Here is a 17,946-nt window from a genome sequence, read left to right as displayed (position 1 = left end):
CCCCCCGAACTGGCGGAACACCTGGTCCCGGTCGCAAGTGCGACCGCTGCGACCCTGGTAGTTCCGCCAGTGACAAGCACTGACATTTTTATGGTTGTTTGCATGAGCCCTTTGTGCTGTTGCTGCTACACTGTTGTGGTATATGCCTGACAGCTAGTGGTTGATTAACGCTACTTAAGCTTCTTTTTGTGTGTACATTTGGTGTTTCCCTCTATTTTCTCTCGTGTTTACAGTCAGTTGGTTTAGTCTTAGATAGACCCTCTCTTCTTCTTTCATGTTTCCTGAGTTTATTGCTAGCTTTCATCACAGACACTAAGCTCGGAAATATATATATTTTTTTATACTTCAGTAAAGTAAAACTGCATTGGATTAAGGGATTAAGCTTCTGTGTCTTTTTAGAGAGTTAGGCTGTCCGTGGATTGTGCTGATTCAGGTGGTAACCATACTGCCTGGAAGGATCGAAATCTAAAAGCAAAAAGTGTTTCTTGAAACAGAACATCCTTAATTGTGCAAACCTCTGCAAATCATACAAATCAATATTGTAGAATAAAAAAGTGATTAATCAGCAAATCTCCCTATTAAATCATTCTTAATCACAAGAGCATGATGAGGATTACTCAACTTCAACTATGGAAAGCACCGGGAGAAGATGATTCTCCTGGGGTTTCGTGTGACTGATGCAGAATTCATCAGAAGGAGGAACAAAGCTAATGTGTTTATTCTAAAACACAGTCACAGTCAGCCTAAAGTGTCCTACAACATGGGTGGTTTTTGGATCACTTTACTGACCTGTGAACGATTGCGGTCTTTTAATTTAATAGCAGTGTATGTAATCTGCTTTATGTGATTCAGTAACCTAACAATTTGTGACATTTTCTTTGTAGTAGAGCTATGAGACAACATGACAAACATCATATATATTTGTAAGTGAGCAATGCATGTAAAGTAAGTAGGGCCTCACAAAATCTGGTATTTACTTTTCATCCCTTGTCTGGTCTTTGTTTGATTGAAACTTATAAGTAAATCAATAGAACTGTGGGTGAAGGAAGCCATAGAGAACAGGAAACGGAGTGCTCAGTTTAGTTTAAAGTGGCCCTGTCAGTAATTGTTAAATGAAAACATACCCTGCCTCCATAAGAAGAAGGTGAACATTTTACTCTCTTTCTGCTGAATAAGGAACTAAACAGATCAACAGTTACCAGTTAGATTTCTTAGAATTTTCTGGGAACAACATTTTTGTAAACTAAAACCAACAGAAAGACGAGAAAAGAGGTTCATTAGCTAACACACTGTAAACATGTAGTAACATGCAGTCACACATCTGGTTCCTGTATGTTGCTGTTCTGCAAATTCTCCTTTTCTTTAAAGCCAAACTCCAGGGAAACAAATTATAATTTACACAATGCATTGAAGGTGTAAAGTATCATTAAAAACCCTGGTGTGGAGGGCTGCTGCAAAATTAAAAAATGTTATGTTGTAGCTTGCCGGCTACACATAACGTCAAGCATCCAGGCACTTTAGGCCTTGTTCACACCTGGGCGTTTTACAGCGCGTTCCTACACGCTTTAAAATGCTCAACATGTGAAAACCAATAATTGCCTATGGGCATGGTTCCCACCTGGGCGTTTTACAGCGCGTAGGAACGCGCTGAAAAAGCCCTATGCCCAAAGAAGAACAAACGCTTCTTTGGGGCGTATTTGCACCGTGTATCCATTAGGATACAGCCGGATAGCCCTTGGAAACGCGCGTTTGTCGCGCGTTTCTTTTACCGCAAGTCGCGGCAAATGCGCATATTCTGTACGCCCAAGTGTGAACCCAGCCTAAGGGGAGAGAGCGATGCGACTCAAGCAGTGGAGTGCTTCAGTCGCTGTAAGGAAGGTTCTGCACGTTCCAGAAGACTAATGCAGGCTCAAACACGTGCATGTACTAGGACACTTGGCCCAGTATTAGCTCAGCACCAGATGGCCGATTTAAACATATGTGAGTAATGGACAGATTGCTGAGTAGTCTTCAGCTTCTTACTGACTACCTGTGACCTGATTTGTATCCTGTTTACCTGTGTATTGCCCGGTCTGTTTTCTGGATTCTGAATTCTGCCTTCTGCCCTGTACCTCTTTTTGTTACAGACCACGGCTTGTGACCCTGACTCTGTCCTGGCTCCTGATTTGCTACTCCGCTGCTCAGCTATTACTGACCTCAGCTTAAAACCCATACTACACTCCTGCCACTCACTCTGATACCTCGGCGTTCTAGCATTCTTTCCCGTTCCTGAAGTCTACAGTCATATGGTCCACACACCCAGACCTCTAGGCAAATCCAGTCCAGCCTGTAACACTGGCACTCATGTCACTCTGTGTCCTCACACTCCCCGTCACCACCTTCAGGGGTATCAGACAAGAGAGGCCCCATCATCAGCTAGGTCTCCACTCATGATAATCACATCCCCCCTCCTCAGTAATTGCCCATTCACAAAATGCTTTGTATTTTTATCAAAGAAAAGTGGTGCCAACATACCAAACCTTACACTCTCCAGCACCCTCCCCTTCACTAACCTGTACTCACTTCTCTGAAATGTATATTGCATTGCCAGCTGGAAGCCACAGTGGCACCACTTTAAAAGTCTCCCAGCTGGGCTCTGCTTCTCCTTTACAGAATAATCTCAATTTATTCCTATGGAATGGCTATCCTTCATTGGGATGAAAACTAGACAGGCTTTCCTTAGGAATGAATAAAGCAGGGCTTGGCCAGGAGACTGTTGGTGAAGAGGCTGTGTGGCTCTCAGCGGGCCACACAGCGAAGATATTGGAGGAGTGGGGACAAAAAAATATAAAACTAAGAGCTGAGGGTTTTTTTAAAGTATAGTTATAGCGCAGTTATCTTTTAAAGTAATTTTTTTGTTACATTATACTTTATACTAACAGCTAAAAAAGTCTGCTTGTCTACTCTTCAAGTTTGCTTGAGTTCTGTAAGTAATGAGTTCTATAAGTGACATTGTATAGTCAGTCATTCTATACCACTGTGAGCAATTACATTTCCCATCTATGAGTCTGTAGAGGACACAGAGCCCAAATGGGCGATAATAGTCTCGCTTTTATAGTCTATTCAAGACATTACACTGTAGAAGCTGTTTGGTGACATCTGTTTTGGTAAGTAAAATGATGATCTGTGCTAAGAAAATGAATTTGTCAGCAGAATATAATAATACTTTATATATGTATATATTTTCCACAGGACTGACTGATGCAGAGATGTATTCTGTATGTGATTTAACTTCAAATAAAACATCAACAAATTACTATTAAGAAACACTTCTTTGCTAGACTGTTTTTTCAGTACTAGACAGAAGCTGTTTGGTTGATGTGTTATAGATTGCCTCTATCTTCACAGTAATCCAGAGATCACACTTTTAACTTAAAATGGCATTAGTCTATGGTTGGTGGAAGCTGTATAAATCAACCCTTAAAAGTTTTGAGGGTTGATTTATAAAGCTGCCACCAACTAGAGACTAGACAAATGCCATCTGCATGCCATTCCTGTCACTAGATTGAGCCAAATGGCATAGGACATTTCTATGTTCCTTGGCTCTATCTAGTGGTGGGAACAGCATTTGCCCAATCTATGGTTGGAAGGAAGCTTTATAAATCATTACCTTAGAGTTCACAGCATGAAACCCATCTTCTTTCAAAAATTCCTTTAATTTATCAACAACTAGGGTTTAACTAACTGGGTAAAAATGTAATGTGTATTTTTCAACTATGGGAACACAAGATTGTACATAGTATGTTTAGATTGCAGCATGTCTGACCAGTTTCAGGAAGAATAAGGTAGATATGGCTACTCAGCACTGAAATGCCCTGTCACACCTGGAGTAAAGCTTGGAATAATGGTTTCAACAATAATGGTGGTAATGCTGTGTGAGTGCCATTCATCCAGGTTTACGCTGGGTGGAAGGTTTACATGCGAACCCCATGGAATCATGGCTTCAACAGTAGATGTCGACAGAACCAAAAAAGAGTAATCATATATTCCTCTTTGGTGGAAGGTTTGCATGTGAGCCCCATGGAATCATGGCTTCAACAGAAGATGCTGGAAGACCCCAAAACAGGAATCACATATACCTGTTTCCCTATCCACTTGTATTCCTATGTACCCAATGCTTTATAAATAGAATAAGCTGTCTCACCCATTGTTTCCCATCTGTGCAATAAACGCTGGTCTTTGGAATACGATCCAACAACTTGAAGAACTGAATGGCAGCAGTTTTTGCTTTGGCATAATCTGGAGTGAAGGAGGAAGCTCTGCCCAGAGCCGTGCCACTTGTTACTATAGCTGCAATTACTCTGCAAGAGAAAGAGCGACTCCTTTGTGTATGTTTGTGACATATCACTGATGAAAATCAAACAACCTATTAGAAATTGTTTTATGTACTCGGAGAAGGCAGATAAGTAAATAGTTTCCCTTTAAAATACAGAGCCTCTAACTTTAGAGCCTAAGGGGAGGAAGGGAGCAAGCATTCTGCAGTCTAGCCTGCAAAACCAAAGGGACTTGCATGTCTACCGGTGAACTCCATCTTTTAGTTGGCCCTCGACGAATGCAGTTTTAAACAAGCTTTAAAATAATACAATACTGATTAGCACAAAAAAAGCTGACCTTGACTCAGGTAGCCCTATTCTTACATAGACAAGTCAGCTGTAAATAATATAGCATTTAAAGTAAACATTGCATAGCTTCTCTCTTGCTCAGGCTCACTTTAATACTTAACATAACAGGGTTAATTTACTAAAGGCAAATAGGCTGTTCACTTTGTAGGTTACTATTAGCTTAGTGAATGTAGTAAAACTTCACTTTGCAAAGAATACCTAATCATGTGCAAGATAAATACGAAAAGCATGATTTTTGCTTGCCCATGATTGGATGATGGAAACCAGTAGAGCTTCACTTCATCCACTAAGCTAAGGGAAAAACAGGCTAGAAGAACGGAGGATGCCTTGGCATTTTCACATGTGCTGAAGTGCTCTGCTGCTTGTAATTGTTACTATGTGCTAAAGTTACTTTTTTATTAATTTGTTTTGTCACATTAAGTTGTCAAATGAATCCCTGGTAAACAGCCACATTTTAGCTTATATGTATAGATAAGCTTTAAAGCCCAATTTGGAGCTCCATGTCCCATGTGTCCCCCCCCTTCCCCCACACCCCAATCAACCCCTCACCCTGTGGAGACCTCACTAGTTGTGTTTTAGTTTTAGTTTTCAATACATACCCTTTCTGAAGTCTTCAGGCTGGGCGTTCCTGATGCTGTAAGTGGTGCTGGTGTTGTCCCATTTGTTGCATCATTACATTATGAATAAATGTGACGCCTCCTCATGGGGTGGGTCCATGAAACCCTGCACTCACAATCTGGGCTCAGTCTGCAGGGCTGGGTGACGCCAACCATCATTCAACCTGAAAGGCTGAGTACGTTTTGTGGCAAAGAAGAGGTACTGCAAAGGGTAGCTCCACATTGAATGTGATTATCACTTTTATAAAGAGCTTTTATAAAAAGAACATTTGGCCTGGAGTTGGACTTTAAAGGAATACTGTAGTGAGAGTAAGTCATGCACTGCAATTGCTTAATTAATTTAAAAATACTTTCAATCAATGAAATGGAACAAGAAAGAAAGAAGGAAAGTGAGAGTGGAGTCAGAACTTCTCACACTTCGGTTCTCCAGCTGTGGTGAAACTACAAATCCCATAATGTATCTGCCTCTAAAAGTCATGCTTGTGGCTGTCAGAATCTTGTACTGCCTAATGGGATTTGTAGTTGCACCACAGCTAGAGGGCTGGAGTTTGCCTATCCCTGGTATACGGGTTTATTTACTTAAGGCAAATAGGCTGTTCACTTTGTAAGGAAATTTACACTTTTCATGGGAAGGTTTTACTTAGCTTGGTGAATATGGTGAAATTTCACCTTGCAAAGAATGCCAAATCGCATAATTATATATATTTTTTTTTAAATAGCATATTTCCTTGCATGTGGTTGGGTGATGAAAATCAGCAGAGCTTCCCCTCATTTACTAAACTAAGGAGAAACGTCCCCTGCAAAGTGCCAATTGCCTTGCAAAGTGAACAGTCTTTTTAATTTAAGTCCATAGACCCAGGTACTATGGAAGCAAAAGAATCAGCATAAAGCTGCCCACACACCTTACAATTTATCTGCAGATTTTCTGTGGTCAGATGGAAAAAGTGCTACAGATTGGCCCAGGTGGAGATTACTCCATCCACACAGTTAAGTGTAGATTGAGGAATCTGTTGCACCTTTTCCATCTGACCACAGAAAATCTGCAGATAATTGTAAGGTGTATGGGCAGCTTAACAGTCAAGCCATTAGCAAGTGAGAGGGTTTCCTTTGAAAGATGCTTATTAACCCTTAGCATTCCTTGTTTTTTTATATCTAAATTAAATAAAAAGTCTAGGCCAGATATGTCTAAATGGTCTAAGGTCTCAGAATAGGTGCCCAACAGCAGGTTGTCTAACATTGGGCAATATTACAGTCAATGCTGCTAAATTTAAATACCTTGGTGAAAAGGTTTCTCAGTTTTTTTTTATTTAAAACAATGGAAAGTCAGTAAAATGACACATATGATTCTTGAATTATCCAAATTAATATGTGGTACCTGAACACCATGGTATAGTGTAATCCTTCTGTATTGACTAAGAACCCTCCAAATCTGAATGATGCAGCATAAGCCATAAAGATGACACACTGGGCAAAACCGAAGCATGCTCCATACACGTGTGCTTTTTTCACTGCTGCCTTGTATGGCATTACTAGCTGCTCCTCGTACATCTCCACAAACATCATCTCCTTTCCGAGTCCAGCAACTGTTCGAATATTACCAATTGCTTCACTGGAGACCTGATTCAAAATAAATTAGTTTTAAAATAATTTTCTGAGCAGTCTATTAAACCAATATAGGAAGTGTTGATAATGGAATAACTTTTGACCTCCCGAATACCCTTTGATAAGCTTTTCTTTCAAACAGCTTACATCACATTGCTTAAGAGCTTGGTGAAGTGGATCATGTAAATTGGATTTCTGTTTAATTGGTTTACATAGTTTATAGCCTGTAAATTCTGCACAAAACAGCTCTATCCATATCTGATATCTGTTTTACACAGTCGCTGGAAAGCTGAATCATCTGCTGTCTTTCAGTGTCTTCATTGTCAAGATATGGCCACCAAAATAACAATCCCACCCAACTGGCAAGTCTAGTGTAAAGTTAAATAATATAAACAGTTCACTGATACATTCCCCATATTGTGGAATAGATATTTCACGAGTCCAGATGATAGAACATGACATCATCTAAGATGCGTGTTTATTCTTGAATGAAGACTACCTTCAATGGTCCCCATTTTGTTACCTTGCCAGCCTCTTCCACTGCCTTTTTGTCCTGACCCGCAAACCCTGTAAGCATTTTAGCTTGAAACACTCCAGACAATCCAATGAGTGGGAGGAAACACAGGACGACCAGACTGAGCTTCCAGCTGAAGATGAATGCAATGATCAGCGATGCTACAATATTTGTCAGGGAAGTAACAATCATTCCGATCTGGGAACCTGTAGCCTAAAGAGCACAGATGAAAATAAAAGTGTATTAAAAGAAAAAGGTTAGGAAATTATCTTAAACAAGTGCATAAACATTAAATTAAATGTGCTCTTAAGAGATTTTACCAAGTTAAAGCTAAACTACAGGAATTATCTATTTTTTAAACTTACATTGGGCCAGCTTGGTTACATGTAACTAAAAATGTGTCACATCTGGAAGTTATTATTAATAATTAATAATAATTGTTGTTTTTAACAAAAATATGCAGTTTTTCTGATATGACATTGGTGTTATATTACTAGATACTGTTTAGCAGAGCTAATTCTTTAGCAGCTAAAAAGGTCACCAACCCTCCTTCCTGGCAAATGTATTTTTGCATCTTATTCATTATAATTAATCTCAACAATATATGGAAAATTCTACAGGCAAATAATCACGCATTGTACCAAATTTAATTTACAGCGCTGAAGGTTTGTCATACCCCTTGAACTTGAGATGCGTCTGTGGCTAGTCTGGTGGTCAAAGCTCCGGGGCTATTATTGGGATCATCAAACCATCCAATTTCTTGGCCAAGCATTGACTGGAAACCAACTCTTCTCAACCTTCGTGTCAGGAGCTCTCCAGATTTAGCAAAGGCAAAACCCTGAAAATAACCTCGTGTTATTGCCACTTTAGTGTAATCATATTGTTATTGTATCCAACCAGGGTTAGAAAAAGGCCAATTCAACCAAAAGAAAAAGAGACATCTAGATAACCTCTTAGACTAAAGCCTCAGTGGACATTATTTCTGTGTTCTAAAATGGTCTATAGCCCTATGGTGACCAGAGGTCTTTAAAACGTAAATACCCAGACCAATCGTACCAGCATTAACCACTTGCTGACCGGGGTGTTTACACCCCCTTCCTGGCCAGGCCATTTTTCAGTATTTAGCGCTGCAGTACTCTGATTGACATTTATTCCGTCATGCAATGCTGTACTAAACTGATAGAGCTTTCTTTTGGGGATATTTAATCACCACTGCAGTTTTTATTTTTACTATATAATAAAAAAAAGTACAGAAAATTTAAAAAATAAAACTGTTTTCCCTTTTTTATGTTAGGAAACATTTATTATTACCCAATTTTTTGGTAAAATATGAAAGATGGGGTCACGTAGACACCAAATATTTCAAGCTTTAAAATTGCACACATCAGCGAAATCAGCTACCACACCCAAAATTGGCCATAGGCGACCCTTTAATAGATTTTACCGCTCATAAGTTTTGTTTTAACAGTGATTGATGGACCTAAAATGATTGCTCTTACTCCAACATTCGCGATGATATGTAACAAGTGCTGCGTAATTGGCGCAATTGTCGTTTTTGCGTTTAGATGCCACTAACGCATTTTTGTGCATCTATGTGGGAGTTCAAAAAAATGTGTGGTTTTTTTTTCTGTGTGTGTAAATTTTATTTATTTCGTGACCAAGAATCCCCCTATGTGATATCACATTACAGTGACAGGTCGCCTTTATGGAGACTTCAGGGGTCTCTAAGTCCCCTAATGTCACCTAGGGACCCCCAGAGAAGCTGATGACGCACAGATCTGCTTCACCAGCTTCTCTCCAGTTTCTGTACCGGAGAGTGACAGAGGAATGCCGAAGTGATGTAGTAAACATCACTTCCTGCATTCGGAGACCAGCAAAGAGAGCAGAGGGAGATCGTGTACTGAACACCCTCCGTTGCACAGAGACATGCAGCATACAAGCGATCAGGCGTCTTTACATGGACAGCTTGTATGTAAACAGCCATCGCTGTTTCAAATTCTGCAGAGCCTGTTCGGCTGACCAAAAGCAGTCGATGTACGGCTGATTTTAGCCGATGCACAGCTGAAATCAGTCGTACAAAATTGAAATGAATTGCCAAACAAGGTTCAGTTAACTTTGGCAGCTTTGTGAATAACCCCCACAGTTTTTAATGAAAATGAACACACCAGTGTGTTGTGAAAATTGCATATATTTTGGCTTTAACTATAACTTGAATACTAATTTGTCAGTGTGCTTTCCTAGTTGTTTGCTGCAATGTTAGTTAACGTGTATATCAGGATATCAGGGATAAAAAATGCCTCATTACAAAAGAAAAATATCTGTTGACTGCCAAGTTCTAAGATACGATAAGAGAACATTTAGTTCTTCAGTAAATCAACATCCACTCTCCCTTTTCCTTAGTTTATGTAACTGAAAATGTAACCAGAAAACTAAGATTCTTTAATGGAAGGAGAAAAATGATATGGTGTTAAATATCCCTAAAAGAAATGGCATGCCCATGGGTGATTTAGCTCTTGGAAACCACCCATATCAGAAATCTATTTCAGCAGGCCTGCTTTTTAAAATTAGAGAAGTAAAAGTTTGAAATTACATGAAGTATTTATTTCATGTGGGCTACTTCCCTTTAAGTCCCTCACTGTCCTTGTATAGTGTGTTTATGGAAACAAACCAACAATAACTACCTTGGACACCTCAGCATAAGAGTGATGTGACAGCACAAGGTGATGTGCCAATGAAATAGCAATATAGGGAAAAGCAATCGATGTTTTAGAAGCCAAACCGTTATGGCAGGTTGGAAATATTTCTTGTATTATTTTACTGCTATTTTCTGTGCCTTCAAACTACTCTGAAAGACCGCAACATAATGCGGCTTCTTTTATGTGTCAGTTAAAATCAACACAGGTTGTAATGATAGCGTGATTGTTGCTATGGCAATTCATCCCATTATGCCAAAAAAAACACAAATAACGATTATTTGACTCTTTTGTGAGGTTTTTGCCAACTATCACTTTGGACACAAAAGCTTGCGTAAATATGGTGTCATTGAATTTTCTTGTGTGATTATGTGTTTTCTGATTTGTGTATAAGAGTTAACATATATATAAGAACATATTTTAAAGGATATTTTGAATAATTGAATAGTTATTCAATACTCAATCTAGTCCAGTGCTTGGGGTTTCTTGAGCAGTGAACAATAGCAAATCTCACCTACGCTGACCAAAAAAGGGGCAATTTTCCACTCACCACTATTTTAATGGGTCACTTCTACACTGACCACTAACATTAGACAGCACCACACTCATTGTGTGTTTCACTGTGTTTATTTTCTGTTGTTGTTATTCATTTAATTTCAAAAATATTACTTACAGTAATATGATTTTTTATTGGGGTATTAAAACACAATCTGCCATGCCTGTCAAATATGCCCATAGGTATACCACGCTAATGTACCATGAGCTGTAAGTATAATCATTTTTAGCATAGGTTCCCTGAGACCTGAAAGTTATTTCAAGTCTTTCTTGGGGCAATAAGATAGGCTGATCTAGTCCATGCAGTATACAAAATGTTTGCATGACTTGAACATCATATCACACAATTGTATGATTTAAAGCTGAGCTCTTAATAGATATTTAAAAAAAAAACACAGATTAAAGGAAATGTACAGTATATATGTGTTTGTTTTTTTAGGTTCAGGGTGAAAAATACTATTCTTTAATTTAATTTTATTTAGACAGGTAAATATGAAAAATTCCATGAGTATTTAATATTTATGATTTAATAAAAAGGTGAAGCTCCTTTTCACATGACTACCGGGGTAATTCTAACAGGTAAAAATGTTTCCATAAATGTAGTTAAAATGTGTGTTTAGCCTCTTGCCTTGAGTATAAAAATTAAATAACATTTTATAAATGCACTGCATATTAAAGAATTACATTACAGACTCACCTGTAAGAACTGGGTTACAAATGATACTCCTGCAATTATAACAAATAGCAGGCACATCCCATTTATCTGTTGTGTCTGTTCAGCTTCATCTGGCAGTGAAAAAGTCTAAAATGGAGGGGAAAATGATGAACCTCAGAATGTAGAACATCGTTAGAGAGTAAATTGCCCATCTTTTATAAGCCACCATAGTGATGGTCGCAGAAACTGAGCACATCCATTCCCAGTCAGTAATCAATCATATTAGGCAGTGACCGCTTGAAAAAAACATTGTTTCTCTAAATTTTCACTTAGGCTGATATAGATTAAGAAATTGATTAGGCATGAGGTTCGCATTCATCGCTGAGTTGGGTTCACCGCAAACTTTGCATGCTTGCCTTTTGCCAAAACTGCCCATTTATGGGCAGGGTCACCCATGCACCAAAAGCAAAACCCATAATGCTTTTCCTGACCTGTGAACTCTGGTCAGGGGAAAAATGGCCAATAATGGGGCTTTTGAAAATGCCCCTTCCCTATAAAAGTCAGCTCTCCCAGCATTCTTTTGTGCGTGTTGGAATAAGTGAGGGACAGCTGACAGCTTTTTGAGGGATAGATGGTTTACTCCACTTGTACAGTGCTGGTATTGTGCTAGCACAGAGTTATACAGTGCTATATCCAGTGTTGCATATGCTATGAAACACCATTCACTGTGCTGATCAGTGATTTCAATGCTTCCTGCCCGAGACCTGCATTATGGTGTTCATATGTACTACCCATGGAATTCTTAGAAGAGATCCAACAGTCCTTTTTAGGGCTACTTTTTTGTTTTTGTCAGCAACATCTTCTATTGCTGTTTAGCTGCTACCTCCCTTATCATTAAAATAAGGGAGCACCTATTAAAATAGGGTGGCATCTCCCTACTGAACAGTGTTTAAAAAATGCATTGGTACATGTTTCCCAGGGCAGTGCCCCGCTCCCCATGCTCTTTTTATTGACAATCCTTGGCCATTGGCCTTGCATATGGGGAGAATTGAATTTCAAGATTTGCCTCCTATTGACTTTGTTGAGGTTTGCATTATAGTTCACCGAATGCACCCACGAATCGAACCCAAGCATGTTCGCCCATCACAAAAACTGTTTTTTGATATGCAGCAAAATGGCAAAATGTAGATACTTTGAGGTGAGCCAAAAGTATAATATATTTAGGACTCATTGAGTTTAGATGGTGGAGGGTTAAACCATCTAACAAAGTTTTATATCTCCTGGGGAGTCTATTAGTGAAGGATCTGCACACTTCATGTGGCCATTATGAGGGATTCCTAATATCCTTGTTAGATTTGTTAATTCATTTTACATTATGGATACTAATAGGATAATAATAGGATAGGCAGGAACACACAAAAGTGGTCAGGAACACTGAACAAAGGTGAATAAGAAAAAAACTAAACAAAAAAAAATTCAGAAATTATGGCAGGAGATCTTGCTGTTGGGGCATCCAAAATATATGGGCAGCCAGGGATTGATTTAGTCTATCACTCTCTACCTACAACTAAAATATCACATTTGAATGGTCTGACCCCTTAAATGTTCCTATTTAATCAATTGCATTTATTGTGTAACAGTGTGGAGTTTATTTTATTATAGATTCAGATATAAACCAATTCTCTCATGCATACAGTTCTGCATAAATGGTGTGCAACAAACTGTAGCAACACTATCTAGACATAATTAGCAATCTTGCAACATCAAGTTCTGAACGATCCATTGGGAAAAATTGTATTTATACAGAAAGATTTTTGACAGTAGATGTTGCATCAATATCTAAAAAATAATACTACTAATAATAATAAAAAATGAAATAATCTGCAATCTGTGTTGGGACAGATACAGTATATGGGATCACTGGAGTGTCTAAACAGCACCACTCCTGCCCTCTACTGTTCATTATAGTAATAATCTAATGCACACAAATGTTTTGTTGTTTGTTTTTTCAGGTAAAAGCTATTATAAGGACAATAAAATGTGTTTTGCATTATATTTTAAAAAAATTAAAACCGACCTCTGTATTTTAAGCTATAGCTGCTTGTATTGGCAAAAAAATTGCTGAAATGTGGCAGCTGGAGGCATTCTCTACAACAGCGGTAAGCAAACTTTGGCCCTCCAGCTGTGTTGAAAGTAGGGTTGCCACCCGTACGGGAATGACTCGGACAGTCCGGATTTGGTGGGGACCCCCAGAGCAGCTGATGAAGCAGAGATCTGCATCATCAGCTTCTCTAGCTGGAGAGTGACACTGAATGCAGGAAGTGATGAAATATACATCACTTCCTGCATTCGGGAACGGAGAGGAGATCAAAGGGAGTTCGTGTGCCGAACTCCTGTCACAGATCAGCCGTGCCGGTCCCGGGCACACCGGATCTCGGGACCAGTAACAGCAGTGACGGCTGCTCCTATACATGCAATCAGGCGATCATTACTTGAACGGCCGGCCGTGAAGCAAAATTTGGAAAGTTGTGATTAACTCCATATGTATTGTGATACCTTGTGATTTACCTACAATATTATTTAATTACAAAATATGTGCATAGTGTATACTTTACCAAAAAATTGCCGCGAGGTACTAAAGTGTTCGGGTTTGGCTTGAAGAAAAGGTGGCAACCCTAGTTGAAAGTACAAATCACATCATGCCTCCGCCTCTGGGAGTCATGTATGTGGCTGTCAGAGTCTTGCAATGCTTCATGGGACTTTTAGTTCCAACAACAGCTGGAGGGCTGGAGTTTGGCTGCCCCTGCTCTACACTATTTACTAATAGAACACCCCAAGAAATTGAATTTCCTGCTAGTGGAATGCATAGGTCATAGTATATCTTTTTACAACTCTGAGTCTAAATAAGTGGTGATAATAAACATAGGTCCTCCATCTTAGTAGTCAGTTTGGTAAAAATGCTAAGCAAACTTCAGTGTCAGGAAATGCTTGCAATGTGTATACAGTGGTACCTCGGTTCATGAACTTAATTCATCCCACAATTTTGGTCGCGAACCGAATTGGTCTCGAACCGAATCAAATTTCCCCATAAGGTTCAATGTGAATAAGGTTAATCCGTTCTGAACCATAGGTAAATTCATTACCACTCTGCACTTTCTTTTTACCACCTTGCTTGCTCTGCACTTTCTTGGGAGCCATGCTGGATTGAATAATACTGTACAGTATTGTATGTGCTAGAAAGCACACAAAAAAGCTTCACTGCAATTGTGCACTGATCTTTCTGGGACCGCAATCTCGGCTAGCGGAAGCCGCGACCACAGCGACCAGAGTGGGGTGATGGCCGTGTTCATCACAAGATTTGGAGTTTACGAACAGAAGCAACATTTTGCTGAACTTCTGAATTGTTCACGAACAGAAGTGTTCGTGAACCGAGGTATTACTGTACTTTACATGGAAGAGATGTTTTTGTCTCTTGACAAAACTGTCACATTAAAGAAAACCATTGTTAAAAAAAGTATCCAGGTTGTCATTAAAGGAGAACTATGGGGTTAAGGCTAACGGGAGAACACAAACTGGCGTCCTCCCATCACCCTAAGCTCAGTATACAGCTCGCGGTATACTGAGACGCCGCAGTATACCGCGAGCTAATGCTCGCGGTATACTGAGACGCCTCAGCTGAAGCGGATCCCGACAATTATGTTGGGATCCGCCCAGCTGCGTGAGTGACAGCTGGCTCTGCCTATCTAGAGGCAGAGCCAGCTGTACCCGCCCCCTCCCCCGTCCGTTCCGCCAGTCAGCGCTGGCGGATCGGAGCGGGGAGGGGGTAATCCCGATCTACTGATCTACTGAGCCGATCTACTGAGCCGACCTGTGACAGTCTTATTGTCACAGGTCGGCTAGAACTATGAGGTGAGTGAAAAGCACTCACCTCATAGTTCTCCTTTAATGTATTCTCCATTTGAAAATGCTCAATGGCTACCGCAATTTCTGACTCAAAAATTACTTGGAAGTATGCAGATCAGGAGTTCTGACTTCACTGGCTGTATTCCTGTTCTAGGACAGTTACTCATAAAGTATTGATGTCCAATGATCATCAAGCAGCTGCAGCCCAAGTGCCTCAAGAAAGGTTCCCTAAGTCCCTGTTCACACCTGGGCGTGTTGCAAACTCAACACAAGAAATGCCTTTCATTTCTATTCATTTCTATGGCCCTTGTTCACACCTGAGAGTTTTGATACAAGCTGCAAAACGCTGAACGCTGGAAAAGGTACATGAGCTTCTTTTGGGCAAATTACAGCACGTTTGGCTGCATAGACTTCAATGGAAGAGCATTAAAACGCGCGACACAAACGTTTTGCACATTTCTGTGCGCGTAATGTGCGTGATTGCTCGCACGCTTCCACATTCACAGCAATGCATTTTGATCTGCTTAAGAAAATGCACGTCTTTGGCTATGCATGCCTAACACGCGTAAAAGTGTGCAAACCGCGCATAAACGTGCAAACACATGCAAACCATGTGAAGGGAAAACATGCATCTAAACACATGTTTTACGTGCAGAAACGCTAACGCCTAGGTGTGAACGGAGACTTAAAGCTAGAAAATGGAAACAATGATTATTGGTGTTATATGATGATTGCATGGAAATATTTCCAAATTCCTACTTATGGCTTTTTAAAAAGGTTGACCTGAACCACCTATGTTCCCTCAATACAATGCAGACTTTAAACTTTGCTAAGCACTGGGATGTCATAACCAAGATGGACTGAACCAGGGCACAAAGTTCAGCTACCATTATGTAACAGAAGATTTCCATAAGCTGATCTGTGTTAATGTTGCTTTCAGCTGGAGCAGAGGAGGAGATGAGCAGAAAAACATGTTTCATGGCTATATCTCCCTAGTAGCTTTTCTTCTCCAGTAATGGCAAGTAACAATGTTAACTAGTTGTAAACCAATATCTTTATTTTCCTTCTGAGCAAAGTTCTTCTTTAACCACTTGAAGACCAGGGTGTTTCACCCCCTTCCTGGCCAGGCCATTTTTCAGTATTCAGCGCTGTTGTACTTTGACTGACATTTATTCCGTCATGCAACGCCATACCAAAATTAATTTTATACCCTTTTTTGGGGACAGATAGAGCTTTCTTTTGGTGGCATTTAATCACCACTGGGGTTTTTATTTTTTACTATATAAAGGAAAAATTGCCGAAATTAAAAAAAAAAACAGTTTTCCCTATGTTAAGCAATGAAAAATTGCAAATAAATCATCTTTCTTCATAAATTTAGGCCAAAACCTCAGTCAAACGGTGTGTGAGAGAGGAGACAGAGACAAGGCTGCAAACCGCAGCCATTGTTTACTCTTTTGACAGCTGTGATTTGTCACAGCACGATCTCAAGGTATAGAGCCGATTTTACTGGCTCTATACCTGTTATGGATACAGCACTGTCCTATGGACATAGTGAGCGAGCGCGATACGCTCACGAGCCGGGGGAGGGGCAGGACGTCTCAAGACGCCCTCCTGCCCCTACAAGACTCCCGTCCGGCCGTCTACCAACGGCTGCGGACGGGAGGTGGTTAACAAGCTTCGATATACCCTAAAAGTAATGGGGATTCCAGTTTGCACATCCTGGTCAGGAAATATATGAATGGAGTTTGCTTGTTCTGTGCTTGCATGGGTTTCCTCCGGGTATTTCAGTTTCTTTCCATCTTCCCATACTCCAAAGACATGCTGGAAGGTTAACTGGTTCCTGTTTAAATCAGCCCTAGTATGTATATGCATGTGAGATAGGGACTTTAGATTGTAAGCTCCCTGAGGTCAGAGAGTGATGTGAATGTATGTTATGTAAAGCACTGTGTAAATTGTTGGCACTATATAAATACTCATAACAAATCCAAAAAAATAAGTCCCCACTTGGGTGACTTATGTTCTCCTACTAAGAGAAAAGAATGGTATTGGTACATGCAGTGGCGTAACAACCGGGGGTGCAACAGGGGCGCGGGCACCGGGCGAAAAGTGAAGGGGGGGCGCCAGCCGAAAATGGCACTTTCGGCATAATGCCGAAAGTGACATTTTCCTGCCGTTTTGTCGGCGCGGCCGTGATTCCTTTCATCCCCGCTGGGACACAGAGCAGTGCCCAGCAGGGATGAAAGGAATCAGAGAGAAAATGACAGCCGGCCGAGCGCTGCGGGACGAGCGCTGTGAGCGGCCGGTGTCTTTCCTCCCACACCGCTCGGCCGCCTATCACAGTGCAGCAGAGCGGTGTGGGGGCGGAGACAGCCAGCGCTGTCACAGGAGGCTGGGCTCTCCTCTTGCAGCCTCCTATGTCAGACAGGAGAGCGGGTACAAGCACTCAGCGATCAGTGATCGCTGAGTGTGTGTACATAATTGAGGACCTGGTATGTATACTGTATCCTCAATTATGAATGAACGGGAGTGATCTACATCTCCTCCTGTTCATTCATAATTGTAGTTATAGTAAACATACCATGTTATCAATGAACAGGAACACTCAAAGGATTCCTGTTCATTGATAACAGGGGACACAGAAAAAGAGATTGAGGACTCTGTGTCCTCAATCTCTTTTTCTATTTTTAAAGGGAAATATCAGGGGTCTGTTTAGACCCCCAATATTTCCCCGAAGCCCCTAAAAGTA

At 40.4% G+C, this 17,946-nt stretch overlaps 1 protein-coding gene across 1 annotated transcript in view; it reads right to left on the bottom strand.

Annotated features, from left to right (window-relative positions):
* LOC108796979 (bile salt export pump-like) overlaps positions 1 to 17,946 on the bottom strand; it is an 81,111-nt gene that overhangs the window by 10,120 nt on the left and 53,045 nt on the right. Inside the window, exons 22-26 of the mRNA XM_018568547.1 lie at positions 11,340 to 11,444; positions 8,071 to 8,232; positions 7,404 to 7,607; positions 6,654 to 6,895; positions 4,184 to 4,340 (exon numbers count right to left, since the gene is read on the bottom strand). Of these exons, the coding sequence (XP_018424049.1) occupies positions 4,184 to 4,340; positions 6,654 to 6,895; positions 7,404 to 7,607; positions 8,071 to 8,232; positions 11,340 to 11,444 (870 nt within the window). The remainder of the gene's footprint in view (positions 1 to 4,183; positions 4,341 to 6,653; positions 6,896 to 7,403; positions 7,608 to 8,070; positions 8,233 to 11,339; positions 11,445 to 17,946) is intronic.

This window comes from Nanorana parkeri, unplaced genomic scaffold (assembly GCF_000935625.1).
Source record: "Nanorana parkeri isolate BGI_ZX_2015 unplaced genomic scaffold, ASM93562v1 scaffold1206, whole genome shotgun sequence".
In the NCBI taxonomy this organism is placed as follows: Eukaryota; Metazoa; Chordata; class Amphibia; order Anura; family Dicroglossidae; genus Nanorana; species Nanorana parkeri.
This window is presented reverse-complemented; position numbering and strand designations above follow the sequence as displayed.